General features: G+C 38.5%; 1 protein-coding gene across 6 annotated transcripts in view; it reads left to right on the top strand.

Moving 5' to 3' along the window:
* Positions 1-15,550, top strand: part of LOC115220389 (tyrosine-protein phosphatase non-receptor type 9) — a 94,290-nt gene that overhangs the window by 64,150 nt on the left and 14,590 nt on the right. For all 6 annotated transcript variants that reach the window (XM_029790509.2, XM_029790510.2, XM_036509958.1 and 3 more), the window contains one exon: positions 6,148-6,237. In XM_029790509.2, the coding sequence (XP_029646369.1) occupies positions 6,148-6,237 (90 nt within the window). The remainder of the gene's footprint in view (positions 1-6,147; positions 6,238-15,550) is intronic.

The following is a 15,550-nucleotide window of genomic DNA, read 5'->3' as shown; positions in this document are numbered from 1 at the left end:
TATATATATATAAGCATGGACAATTGAAGTTTTAATTTTTTTTAGTTTTTAATTAAAATCTAAAGTTTGTGTGAGCTAAAAGATCAGTGTTGAAACTTAATTGGTGTCCAGTGATCCTGTGATATCATGGGGTGGGGTGGGGGGAATATTGTATTTTGATAAAAGTTTGGAGAACTGTACATTTGTGTGTGTGATTGTAGCATATATGCAGATTCCATCCATTATATTTCACACATAAGGCATTGGTCAAGTTGTGGCTAAACGACGAGAAGTAATTTCAGGTGTTGTTACTTGGGTGGGGCCTGTGTATGTGTGAAAAACCAGATCTGAGTACTCTTTGCAAGAAAGTTTAACCTAATTTTAGAATTGTCTGTCAAAAGACTTCCTGCTTACCCAAAGTGCAATTCTAGTTGTTTATTCAATGAATTTCTTCAGATTTTTTTCTTGTTTTGATTTTCAAGTATAGTACCATGGTAATACCTGAAGCAGAGTTAGAATTTTTGATATAATTAATGATTTAATTAAAGGTTAGAGTTGGAGAAGATAATTTAATTAAAGAATGAGAGCTACTCCCAGCTTCAATCTGGCCCAGAATGGTAGTACTTGTCAGCGTCCCATCTATGAGCTAAATGAATTTCCCAGGGGTAGAAGAGGTTCCTGTGTTTTTTGACAAAGCCATGGGAAAGTCTGCTCTTCTAGGAGAAAAATACTTTGACATAAAACTTGCATTCAAAATAGTAGCAGTCATTTTGGCAATGCTTGCCACTGGAACCTGCTACGGTGACTGAGAAAGTGACCAAAAATGCTGTGCAGGCTTTTGTCAATCCAGTGTGAGACAGATGTTATCTGACAAGATGAAGAAATCTTCATCATTGTGTGTGTGTGTGCTTGTTTGCTTGTCTCCTTGTCTTGAAATTGTTTGATTGTAAAATACCACCATTACAAGTAGTGTCAATGGTTCCCAGTTTTCTTTGAAAACCTGTTAGGCCCATGAGGGTGGGAGGGATCATCTTGCTTGGAGACAGGTGAGGGTTGGCAACAGCAGGGACATTCAGCCATGGAAAACAAATTCTCCCTCAATAATTTTCGTCTGACTCCTATACAGACATAGAAAAGTGGATGTTGGAATGGTTTCTACACTGGGTTCAGTGCATTTACATCAAAATCTGTAGTTTCGAACAGGTTTACATAGAAAAGCAGCACAGCAATTTCAGAGTTAATGCATATTTATACATACATGTACGTATGCATGCACGTATATATATATATATATATATGTGTGTGTGTGTGTGTGTGTGAGAGAGAGTGAGTGGTGAGGCTGATTACAAATGCAAGTGGTCTCCTCTGTACAGTGTAATCTATCAAATTTCATTGTGTGGGCGAAAGCAAGAAAATAAATCAGAGAGAGAGAATGGTAATGGTGTATATAATCTGTTCAGCAACTAAAATAATCCTGGCTTTTACGTTGGTCAGAATCTTTAATGCCGACCAAGTTGATGCCTCTTGTCAGGAATGCATTCAGAACATCAGCAGAAATGGTTTTTGATGATAAAAAACTATGGGAGATAATTAAGAGTGACAGTATACAACAAATAAGTCAAAATTCTGTGGAAGCTCAACCGAGTAGACTTGTCTAATCATTAGAATGTTGGTAAACGTATCTTGCAGTATTACTGCTGCTCTTTACGTTCTGAGTAAGAAGTCATCCTTGCAGGGTTGATACAAGAAAATGGTGAAGTGTAAGGCAGCGAGCTGGCAGAAATGTTAGCATGCCGGGCAAAATGCTTAGTGGTATTTCGTCTGTCTTTATGTTCTGAATTCAAATTCTGCTGAGGCCGATTTTGCCTTTCATATTTTCGGGGTTGATAAATTAAGTACCAATTGCATACTGGGGTCGATCTAATCGATTGGCCCTCTCCCCCAAAATTTCGGGCCTTGTGCCTAGAGTAGAAAAGAAAATAGTGAAGTGTTGGGGTTGATTTAATTGGCTAAACCCCAAGTTCCCATCTTCTACCTAGGTCCTTTATGATTATTAGCTGGGGTATCTGGAGTTCTTATTCCTTGCAGGTAAATAAATCAATTGCCATTGCTATCTCCATCATCATCATCATCGTCATCACCATCATTCTCAACATAACTACCATCATCATCATCATCATGATTCTTACATCAGTTTTTTCCCTGCTGGTATGGTTTTAGTAGCATCCTTTGCATGGTTTTCATTGTTGGCCAGTCGTCCTATCACCAGCCATGTTCCAACATGAATTGAATGCATTTGAACATGTCACCTGACACTTGGCCAGCCTGTTAATTAATTATCCCCACCAGAAAATTCTGATAATTGTTGTTAGGTGTAAAAACATTTTCTGTTCTTCATTTCTTCTACTACCAAAATATCTCCTTGGGCCAGACAAGATTTTTATAGAAGACAGTAAACAAAGAACATTGCTTGTATGATAAGGACAAGTCATTTACAACTATTATATGGTATTGAAACCAGGGTTCACACACACTCAATTTCCAAACTCTGTTGTAAAGGAATTTTGCCAATATTAGTCACCTGTTTATTTTATCCCAGGATTATCCCCAGGTGGTGATGTTGAGGTGTGTGTGTGTGTGTGTGTGTGTGTGTGTGTGTGTGTGTGCATAATCTAATTCTGTGTTAATCCTGGGAACAGAAAGAATCTTCATGGCTGTAATATTAGTCATATGTCTACGACATTGGTGTCTATCAAGGATGATGCCTCTTAAAAATGGATATTTCCTGTGTGTATGTATATGTATATATATATATATAGATATCATCATCATCGTTGTCATTTAACATTTGCTTTCCATGCTGGCGTAGGTTGGACAGTTTGACTGAGAACTGATATATCAATGCACACACACACTCACATATGCAATCACCACCTTACACACTGGTTTCCTTATTGTTGCGGTGTTACAGCATATAATGTGAATGGGTTTTCATATAAATATGGTTTTCTTATGGTTTGTGATTGTATGTTTGGTTTTACATACAAAATAGAAGTCAGTACACACACACACTTATTAGTTGTGAACCCCACTCGGTTGAGTGTTTTATGCCAATGCACTTCTCAGATCATTTCATGAGCACATTCACATGAATTTAAAGTGTTTGAGTCACTGTGGCTTTGTGGTTAATAAAATTTGTGTGTGTGTTGCTTTTTATAAAAGAAAAACACCAAACAAAGCTGACAAAAATCTTCAACATGCTTATTGTATTAGAAACATTGTGTGGTGAAGGTGTGTATACTCACACACACACACACACACACACTGCTGATGTTTCATTTACAGTCAAACCTTCCTGGACTGATCCTTGTACTTATCAAAGAACTGAAAGTAATGACAAATCACAATTTTAAACAGTGCCTTGTGTCAAACTGCTGCCATATTGCAAGAAAAAGGTCTTTGGTGCACAAAGAATTTGGTCAGGTGATGTCACCCAAGCATAGCTACATGTTATCATCATCATAATTGTGTTTGCTTGGAGTAGATAGAATTATGTTGAAGTAGATTTTTTTTCTGCAGCTGGATGCTCTTCCTGTCACCAACCCTCACTTATTTCCCGGTGAGGTAGCATTCCCCTGTGACCTGATGTTTTCACTAAACATTGGAAACGAAGAATACTGCTTAAATGACAGCGACACCCACTTACAACTATCATGTGAATTTAAAGTAAGGAAACAGTAACACACGCGCATACACACACGGCCTTGGTCGACTTGGGGGCTATAGTAGAAAACATCATGGGACTGAACCCAGAACCATGTGGTTGGGAAGCAAACTGCTTACTACACAGCCATGCCTGCACCTATGGATTATAATAGGATTTGGCACATCTAAAAGTGAATGGATCTCTAAGTTTTTACAAATGAATACTTGTGTGAGAACCGAATTAGTATGGAAATGACTGAGTATTCCACAGAAGTGTAGGTAACCTCCCCTTTATGTATTTCTCAGGTAGAATCAGTGTCACGCCGTGTGTAATGTGCTTGGTCCATTTTACAAGAGGTGACCTTATTCCGGGTGAAGAGAGGCGAAGAATGATTGGGGGACAGGTGTAGGTGTCTTACTTTGGGGGACAAACATGGCCACGCCCAGTTGGAAGAGAAAGAGGATGCTGCTGAAGGTGTATCAGGGCATGCCCTCGAATTACAGGAACATGAATATAAGGGAATGGCAGGTGGATAGAGGGGGGATGCAGTGAGGGGGCGGACATGAGTGAGGGTTTGGTCAATCATGAATATCTGTTGAAGTAGGAGTGGATTAGGGAAGAGGTAAGAGGGGGCAGCATTGGTGTGAAATGGGTGGGGGTAGGTGTTTGTGAAAGAGATGCACAGTGCTAGGGGTGAAGTTGGAGGTACATGAAGGTGGAAATGATGGGAGATAAACAGAGGTAATGGGGGTGGGGGCTGCTGCTGAGGGAAAATGAGGGGTTGTAATAATAGAAGGGGAGGTGAGGGATGATACTGAGGATGTATGAGGAACAGGAAGTGGTTCCTGGGAGGGTAAGTGGTAGGGGAATGAAGTATATGCAATCCCATCTCATAATTACAGCAGCTGAGTGAGTTATGAGAGGGATGGAGGGGAGGGTGTTGAGGAGATGGGTTGTAGGTAGGGGGTTCTTCAGGTGCAGGGGCATAGACTTAGGTGACGTGCCTTTAGGATCTAATTTTTATTTAGCGGGGATGGGTTTTCTCAAGTATCACATATCGCCAATCATTTCAGTCCTTTGTCATCTCCTCCATGAGACTCAACATCCAGACATCATTCTTCACCAGTTTATTTTCCGGGACCTCTCTCTTCTACTGGTCCCTTCCACATTCAGAGGTCAGCACTTCTGTATGCAGCTCTCCTCATCACATCACATGCCCATACCAGTATATTTCCCCCTCTTGCACAAACTACATCTGATACCTCTTATACCCAATTTTCCTCTTAACACATTTTCATTTTGCTGTACACACACACACACTGACATGGCACATCAACTGGAGCCTGCTAGCTTCAATGTCTTACCATCACATGTCTTTTGCATTTACAACCCATGTTTCACCACCATGTAGCATTGCAGTTTGTGCACAAGCATCATACAATCTGCTTTTCACCCTGAGAGCAGGGCCTTTTCTTGCCAACATGGATAAAAGCTCTCTGAACTTTCTTCGTCTGGTTCTTTAATTCATAGCTCTTCCTCTGTGTGTATGTTTATTTTATATATATATACACGTACATAATTAAGGATAAAAACAATAATCTTATCAGCATGTGATAAAAACCATACAGGTAAAAATTAATATATAGATATAGATATAATTAAGGGTACAAAGAAACAGCCCCTGGAGATAGACATCAAATGACTCTAAATGACCCTCCATTAGTAATTGTATTACTAAACCAGAAATCGGACAACCTAGAATTAACCTTGAAAAAATATTCTTACTAAATCTCTTTTGTTCATTTGGTCCATATTGTGCTAATGGATTGTAATTTGAAGTGGTTTTTAGAGTCATTTGACATCTATTTCTAGCATGTAGGCACTGTTTCTCCATACCCTTAATTATAATGATATATCTATATCTATATCTACATTTGTGTGTGTGTGGTTTAGTGGTTAGATGAGCGCAAGGTCATGAGTTCAGTTCCTGGTGACACATTGTGTCCTTGAGCAAGACACTTTATTTCACATTACACCAGTCCACTCAGCTGGCAAAAATGGGTTGCACTTGCATTTCAAAGGGGCCAGCCTTGTTGCATTCTGTCTTATGCTGAATCTCCCTGAGAACTATATTAAGGTTATGCATGTCTGTGGAGTACTCAGCCACTTGCATGGTAATTTCATGTGCATGCGGTTCTGTTTACCGGATCAGTTGGGACACTCATCATCATAACAGATGGAGTCCCTCTCATACACACACACACACACAAAATCTGCTTCAGTAATTGGTGTCTGATCCTTGCAAGCATGGAGAAGTGGATACTTTGATGATGATGATGATATGCACATACACTCACACACACAATGCTGTGTCTATGGAATGCATGCAGGTATTTGCTGTAGTGTTCAATGTTTCATTTCTCTCTCTCTCTCTCTCTCTCATTTGAACCCGTTTCCTGTAGTTAACTAGAGAAGGTGAAGACTTGCTCTATCTCGACATTAACGACAAATTCCTGCAAGAAGAATTACAGACAGAGAAGTTCACAATATTGGTAAGTTGTTTACTTGTAGCTTCATTCCCGTTTCATCATCTTTCATTCTCAAGACAAGGTTGATTCTGTAGGGTTTGGGGGACGCTGAACCCCCTCCCCCCCCAGGTCAGCTCCCCGACTAAACAATGTTCAAAGATGTCCCAGCCATGGTGTCCCATTTTATTTTATGGCATAGTACATCTGGGGCTTTTGTTTTTCTTTTTTTTTTTTTTTGTTATGATGGCAATGGTGTGACTTAAGGGAGATTTAGCTTCTATTTCAAGGATGAGATTTTAATATTAGCACAGAAAGAGCAGTGGGGGTGGGGGACAAAGTTCACTTTCTGACTCCACCCCCCATCTATAAGTTTGTTGTGACCAATTTCACTACGGACCACTTGCCATTCCATCTTCAAAGATGACAGGCATCCAGTTTTTACTTTCACATAATATCTTTTACTTCAAAATCTCAATGGTGGATTCATAATTTGAGACCTGAGATGAGACATTTTGCTCTTTTACACAATGCGGGAATCACCTCTTCTGCTAGTGCTAAGTGACAGTAAAATATTCTTGTGCAGAGAGTAATACCCTTTGGTCAGTCACTTCCCATGTCTTGAATGCTTCTCTGGGCCTCGACACAGTAATGTTTCAATGTCTAGTGACAGAATTGGTAGAACACCACAAAATTATCTACCATTTTCCCAACAACTTTTGCCTACATTTTGAATTCGATATCTCTATCACACTCAGACATGCTTATAAGACTTTTGAATACACTTTTTTTTTTACATTCAGTATTATTGAAGAATGTGATAAACTACCCACCCACCCACCCATCTATTCGAACGCTGCATCCTTCAAAAATTCCAAGCTTCTTGAAATTCACCAATACAACCCTTGAAGTGCTTCTGCACCCTTATTCCTTACAACTCTTTCAATGTTAGCTTTTCTGTGTTTTATTCTGTCTACTGTGCATGTCTCCTTCTAGCTTTCATTGATGTCTTCTTTGACTCAGATGTTGGCTTCTGTCCGTTCCTTGAGCACTGTATACTATAAACTCATTATATTTAATTATATCATTACTAAATAGTAGCAAAAAAAAAATTTCTAATTTGACAGGGTTGATGGACCTTCTACTGTGCAGGGAGTCAGGTTATTAGCCTGTGAGTGGTAGATTTGGGATTCATGCGCCTGACACTCATTTCTATTTTGCTGTTGGTTGTTATAATACCTAATATCACTCATTTCAGGGGTTCCACATCACTTTGGATCTAAATCAGCCAGATATAGCGGGGCGGGCCGAACAGTATATTACTTGTGAAAGACTGGGGTTCTTAACCAGAGAAACTTCCTTCAGAAAAATGGAAAGTTGTATGTTGACCTCTTAAAAACCTCTGGTTAAAAGATGCTTGCTTCCTCTGTGCCACCTTCCTCAGAATCTGTTGGCAGAGGTATTTCTATTGTGTGAAGATGTTTCTAACAATGTTATTGGAAGCTCTTTATTTTTAAAAACCTGTCTTCTTACTCTCAAACCCCCACACTTTTCTCTGTTGGTCAACTCCCAGCACCTTTGGTGGGCGTTGAGAGTTTCCACATTCATCGTCTGACCCTGTGGTAGTGGTAATGTTATTTTTGGTCTTTAAATGTGGAACTCTTCTGAACATGTCTGATGCAAGTATAAACAAGGACATATGAATTAAACTTTTGCTTCAAATTGATTGTAAGTGGACAAATAACATTCTAAACTGACTAAAGTCTTTGGTTTTTTTTATCAAAAATTGATTTTCAATTGACAGCAAACATGAAACAATTTTAGTAAAATTTGACCCAGATTTGAAAATGGTTGGAATGGTTGATTTTCCATATTCTGAAGATAAAAGGGAATCTTTTAAGAGTGTCTGTGTGTCATACAACCAAGATTATTTACTATTGGACTCGTTTTCCGTGGTTTAGTCCATGGGAGACAACTCTGTCGCAAGCTTATCTTCCTGCCTGTTGCAAATAGATGTGACTTCCCTGAGTGGGTAAAGTGTTGAACTGACTACCTGTAGGTTGTGAGTTCGAACACTCTCAAGGTTTTTCATTGTGTTTTTGGACAGAAGACTTTAATACTCATGTTTTGCTACTTCGCAATGTTGCACTTTGTGAGCAAGCATTGTACTGTTCTTTGTTTCACTTAGAAGAAGAATTTGTTGCCAGTCGGAGTAACACCTCTCTAGACTTTCTCTACCCTGTCCTTACTCCCACCATTATACTTTCACAATATGCACCTCTACTCCTACTTAGATCACCTTCATATTCTAAAATAAAAAAGAGAGGAGAAAATTCTATTGCACCACATGTTTTTAAAACAGGGAGTAATATTCAGCTTTTTGTTCTCATTCATTCCAATGCATCTATCATTTACATTGAGTAAACCATGTGGCATTTTTCCTTTTTTTTTTTTGTTATATTTCTCAGCTGACAGCTCATCTAAGTTTATTCTGTTACTTTCATTACTCACTCCATCAGGTGGCTGCCACCATAGATGACTGTCTCTGAAGCATCTCTTCCTTCTGCCTAGTATGCTTTATGTATCACACTACCATTCAATTCACATTTTTTCCCAACAACATTTTCATTTGCCCTAACCCTCTATTTGGCAACCAAGAATATCTTACACTTCTCATCTTCTTGTTACAGAACAATGCCAAACTCTTACTTTAAGCATCTCTCCATGCTATATATATATATATATGTATGTCTATATATATACATATATATATATATGTATGTCTATATATATACATATATATATATGTATGTCTATATATATATACATATATATATATATATGTATGTCTATATATATACATATATATATGTATGTCTATATACATATATATGTATATGCATATATATATGTATGTCTATATATATGTATATATATATGTTTGTCTATATATATGCATATATATATGTTTGTCTATATATATGCATATATATATGTTTGTCTATATATATGCATATATATATGTTTGTCTATATATATGCATATATATATGTATGTCTATATATGTGCATATATATATATGTATATCTATATATATGCAAAAGAGAGTCTGCCGAATGTCAACCCAACAGAGGGACCAGCTATCCGAGTTGACAGTTCTTTGGTAGTTAAGGCAATTAGAAGCATGAAGACAGGGAATTACTGCAGAGATGCTCAAAATATCTGGCAGTGTCGGCTATAACCTAGTCACCCGTATAGTTAACCAGGTGATACACGAAGGAGTCATACCCAATGACTGGTGTAGCAGCATAATAGTCAACTGCTACAAAGGTAAAGGAAATAATTACAGAGGTATCAAGCTGTTGGATCAGGTAATGAAGGTTATGGAGAGGGTCATAGCCCAACTGATTAGGGAGAGAGTCAACTTGGACGAGATGCAGTTTGGTTTCGTGCCAGGGAAAAGCACCACTGATACCATATTTCTGGTGAGACAGCTGCAGGAGAAATACCTAGCCAAAGATAAGCCCCTGTACCTGGCTTTCGTTGACATGGAGAAAGCCTTTGACAGGGTCCCCCGATCCCTTATCTGGTGGTCAATGAGGAAACTAGGGATAGATGAATGGCTGGTGAGAGCTGTGCAAGCCATGTAAGGGATGCTGTAAGTAAGGTTAGGGTTGGCAACGTGTACAAAGAAGTATTCAAGGTAGAGGTTGGGGTCCACCAGGGTTCAGTCTGCAGCCCCCTCCTATTTATCATAGTCCTCCAGGCAATTACGGAGGAATTCAAGACAAGTTGCCCCTGGGAGCTCCTCTATGCTGACGACCTTGCTCTAATTGCTGAGTCACTATCAGAACTGGAGAAGTTCCAGTTGTGGAAGGAGAGATTAGAATCGAGGGGCCTTAGAGTCAACCTTACTAAAACCAAAGTACTAATAAGTAGGAAGGTAGACAAACCACAAGTGCCTTCAGGTAGATGGCCCTGCTCGATCTGTACAAAAGGCGTAGGTAGAAACTCTATAAGATGTACCCAGTGTAAGCTATGGACACATAAGAGGTGCAGCAATGTCAAAGGAAGGCTAACTAGGAAGATAGTTTTTGTATGTGGCAGATGCTCAGGAGCAATAAACTCTGAAAATCTGCAGAAAACAACTTCTGTCACTTTCCAGGGGAAAAAACTAGAAATAGTTGATAGCTTCTGTTACCTAGGTGACCAAGTCAGTAGTGGGGGTGGGTGAGCTGAAAGTGTAACTGCTAGAATAAGAATAGCCTCGACTAAGTTCAGGGAGCTCTTACCCCTGCTGGTGATAAAAGGCCTCTCGGTCGTTATAACGGATACAGATCGTGTATAAATGGCTATCTTAAGGCGGTGGCCTCATGGAGCTGACCAGCGGCAGCGATTATTCTTATATCTATAAGAATGCCATATTAATATGGCGATAACAATTAATTTCCAGTAAACGCTGCCGTAATCTCTTTTATAGAGACTTAGTAATTTTAATATTTCTATTATATATGTATATATATATATGTATGTATATATGTATATATATATATATGTATATATGTATATATGTATATATATGTATGTATATATATATGTATATATATGTATATACATGAATAAAAAATGGAGTTAACGCAGGTTTAATACTTGTTTAAACCTGCGTTAACTCCATTTTTTATTCATATTATTCAAAATATTCAACGTAAACACGAAGTTTCAACCTTTATAAACAAGGAGTTACAACATCTTGTGAGATTTTTGCTGCCCTGGTAACTATTTATTTATTTTTCCGTGTTAATTGCTAACAAGGTAAAAATACACTCATCTATTTATATGTATATATATATATATATATGTGTACATATATATATATATATATATGTATATTTATATATGTATATATATGTATATATATATATATATATGTATATTTATATATGTATATATATGTATATATATATATATATATGTATATTTATATGTATATATATATATATGTATATTTATATATGTATATATATGTATATATATATTTATATATGTATATATATGTTATATATATATATTATATATATATGTTATATTTATATATTATATATATATGTATTTATATATGTATATATATGTATATTTATATATGTATATTTATATATGTATATAATATATATATATATATAATATGTATATATATGTATATATATATATATATATATATATATAATATATATATGTATATTTATATATGTATATATATGTATGTCTATATATATATATGTATATTTATATATGTATATATATGTATGTCTATATATATATATGTATATTTATATATTATATATATATGTATGTCTATATATATATATGTATATATTTATATGTATGTATATATATATATATGTATGTATATATATATATGTATGTATATATATATATGTATATATATATATGTATATATATATGTTTATATGTATATATGTTTATATGTATATATATATGTATATATTTATATATGTTTATGTATATATATGTATATATGTTTATGTATATATATGTATATATGTTTATGTATATATATGTATATATATGTAGATATGTTTATATATGTATATATTTATATATGTATATATGTGTATCTATGTATTTATATGTATAAAAATTGGACAAGAACGTAAAAAACACAAAGAGACGACACAAAAAACGGACGGGTCATTCGAAGCCTCTAATCTTCAGTCAGGAACTGGATCGTCCTAGCAAATTTCGGCTAATTAATCCTGAGATTCGCTCAGATCTGGCTAGCCCCTAGGAAAAACTAAGCTGCGAGCATTAGATTTCCTGGAAAGAGGATCGAATGTATATGAAACAGGGACAGAAAGGCGGACGATGCCATACGAATATAAATACAAAAAACAAAAATAAAATTTAAAACAGCGTGTGTCTTACGACTTTAGACAATGGAACTTATGATTGATTGATTGATTGATTCTAGTTTCAGCTCATGAGCTGTGGCCATGTTGGGGCACCACCATTTGGTGTTGCTACTTGGTTTTACTTCACGAAAGCTTTTTAGCAACTGCCATTTGGTGCATGAGAGAGTTCGATGCAGCTGCCCTCATCTGCACCTCCTGCCGTGAAGTTGGTTCATCTGGGACACCTGACAGGAAGAGATCCAGTTCCATTTTAAAGACATCTGCATCCACCCCATGCAGGTCTCTCAGGTTCTTCGGGAGGATATTGAAGAGCTGTGGGCCTCGGAAGCCCAGGCTATCACAGTATCTTGTCCTACATCTTGATGGCAAATTTGGAGTCCTAGGCACCACGCAGTGGCACCCAGTTCTGGCATTTGTGTAACTCTCGATGCCAAAGTTTGGGACACGTCCCTCCAGGATCTTCCAGATGTATATTATGGCATATCTTTCCCGCCTACGCTCCAAGGAATATAGTTTTAATCTCTTGAGTCTTTCCCAGTAGCTTACATTCTGCATAGAGGCTATCTTCTTCGTGTAGCTACGCTGGATCGCCTCGAGCTCTGTGATCAACTTGACACTGGATGGTGACCATAACTGAGAGCAATAGTCAAAGTGGCTTAGGACAAGTGTCCTCCAGAGGACCATCATGGTTTCTTGTTCTCTTGTTCTAAAGGTTCTGAGAATCCATCCGGCCAGTCGTCTACATTTCATTGCCAATTTAGCAACATGTACACGAAAGGTTGCATCATCACTCATGTAAATACCCAGGTCACGCACTGATTGTGCCTCTGGGATTGCTATTCCTCCGGGTCCAGTGTATTCATTGGGTATTGCATTTAGTTTTGCATGCTGATAGTATAAAGCTTAAAACTTTCCAGCATTGAACTGCATGCTATTCTTTTCAGCCCACTTGTATATTTCGTCCAGCTCACATTGCAGGTGTTTAGTGTCCTCAGGGTTCTGTATTGCCTGTGAAACTTTTGTATCATCTGCATAACTTGTGATCGTGGCTCTCTGCGTGGCTGAGGGCATGTCTGAGAGGGCCATTATGAACAGTCGTGGACCCAGAACAGTGCCCTGCGGAACACCGCTCACTATTTGCGTGTTAATGGAAGTGGCCCCATTGGCCACTACCACCTGACTTCTATCTTTCAGAAAGTCATGAAGCCATTCTCCCAGTTTTGCAACTATGTTGAGATCACGCAGTTTGTGACATATCATTCCATGATCGACTTTATCAAAGGCCTTTGCAAAGTCGAGATATATCACTTCCACATTTGAGTGGTTGAGCAGCCGTTTCAGCACCCAGTCATAGTGTTGTAGGAGCTGAGTTAAACAGCTTCTCCCTGGTCGGAAACCATGTTGGGTGTCGGGCAGCAAGTCATTTTCTTCAAGGAAGGTGATCAGTTTCCTTCTGACTATTCGTTCCATGACCTTGCTGATGTGTGAGGTCAGAGAGATAGGTCTGTAGTTCTTGGCCTCCGCTCTGCTGCCTCCTTTATGAATGGGGCATATTTTACCTTCCTTCAGTTTTCCTGGAAGTTTGCCAGCTGCAAGGAAGCTCTGAAAGAAGAACTGCAGTGGTCTTGCTAGGACTCTCTTACATGCTTTTAGGAGGATTGCCGGGAATCCATCGGGGCCAGTAGCTGAGTCTGTTTTCATTTCATCTATAGCCTTTATTACATCGTCTTCCTTTATATCGATGTAATCTATCGTCGCCGCCTCTGATTTTATATCTGCAGTGGTAAAGAAGTCAGTTGGATTGGTGATTTGGAGATGCCCAAGGGGTGGAGTGAAAACACTCTTGAATTGCTCGTTCAGTATTTCACTTACCCTCATTGGTTTTCCTGTAAGTGTGCCATCCTTTTCAAGGAGTGGCCCTATTCTACAGTGCACCGTAGCTGTTTCTTTGGCATACCTGTAGAAAGCTCTGGGGTTAGATTTTATGTTGTCTATAGCCCAGGCTTCTTTGTCTGCTCTTTCCTTTTCATGGGAGAGTTGCAGACATTTTTCAATTTCCAAAAGTTTTATTTTTAGGCGGGACTTTTCACTGCTTTCAATCTGTTTGTTTAGGCGATATGAAATTTTTGTACGCCGTCTCATTAAAATTTTCCTCTCTCTGGGGATTTTGTTCTTGTGTACAGTGGCCTTTCTCTCTGGGACACATTTGTAGCATATGGTTTGCATTACAGACATGAATTGTTGAAGTTTCACGTCGATGTCTGGCGAGGAGAGACATTTAGGCCAGTTTTGTTTGAGGATCTCTTTCTCAATTTGTTTCCAGTTTGCCTTATGGTAGTTCAAGCTGGAAAGATTCTGAGGGTTTCTTGTAGGCTGCATGTCCGTGCTCTCTTTTGGCCCGTACATGGTCAGCTCTACCATGTTGTGATCCGAGAGTAGTGTCGGTGTCACTTTCACATTATGGATGAGATCCATGTCATTTGTGAAGCAGAGATCCAGTGTGTTACCTGCCCTGGTTGGTTGGAGTATTACTTGCTCCATGTACAGGGTGTTGATGAGGTTCAGGAGGGACCTCGCCTGTCTTCGTTCACATCTTGTCATTCCTGGGAGAGAAAGGCCCTCGGGCCATCTGACATTGGGTAGATTGAAGTCTCCCATAAGAAGTACACTTATGTGTTGTTCTAATGTGATTAGAACTTCTTCTATTTTTATAAGGCAGTCTTCAAACTTGCCCACATGGCTTGGGGCATCTGGAGGGCGATATGTAGCACACACAACTACATCAAGTTGCCTTATATGTACAATTAGTGTGTCACACACCGAGTTTGAGTATGACAAGAGGACCTGGGGTGTGAGGTCCTCACGGATGTACATAGCAACTCCTCCATGACTCCTTTCTTTTCTGTCGGTCCGTAGTACAACATACTGTGGTATGTGTAACTCCGCATCTGCTATGTCCGGTTTCAGGTGCGTTTCCGTAAGTGCTATGCATAAGGCTTGATTGCATGCAACAAAGTCTCTCAAGAACGGGATTTTTGTCCTGTTACCGAGTGGTTGCAGTCCTCTGATGTTCAGTAGGAGCATCGAGGTGAGGTGTATGTTGTTGCCGGCGGTGTCCATCCTGTTTGCTGTTGTGGTCTTGTATATAGTGGGTAGTCCCACCTGCGAGCTTGGGTTTGATGAAGCCAGGTCAGCTGCTGTACAATCTTTTGTGCCATGCACAAAAAAGATTGCTGCTCAGCAGCTGCCCTTTCAACAACATCATGTTGGCGGTTTGTGGCACGCACCACATCTGCGTACCTCCGTTTTGGGGCAGGTGGTGCGTGGTCCATCCCTTTTCCTTGTGTTGATGGTTTGTCTATCTGTCTCGTGTCTCTATATATGTATATATATATATATGTATATATATA

The sequence above is a fragment of the Octopus sinensis genome, linkage group LG16 (assembly GCF_006345805.1).
Source record: "Octopus sinensis linkage group LG16, ASM634580v1, whole genome shotgun sequence".
NCBI lineage: Eukaryota > Metazoa > Mollusca > Cephalopoda > Octopoda > Octopodidae > Octopus > Octopus sinensis.
Note: the sequence above shows the minus strand (reverse complement) of the source record. Positions and strands in the feature narration are given on the sequence as shown.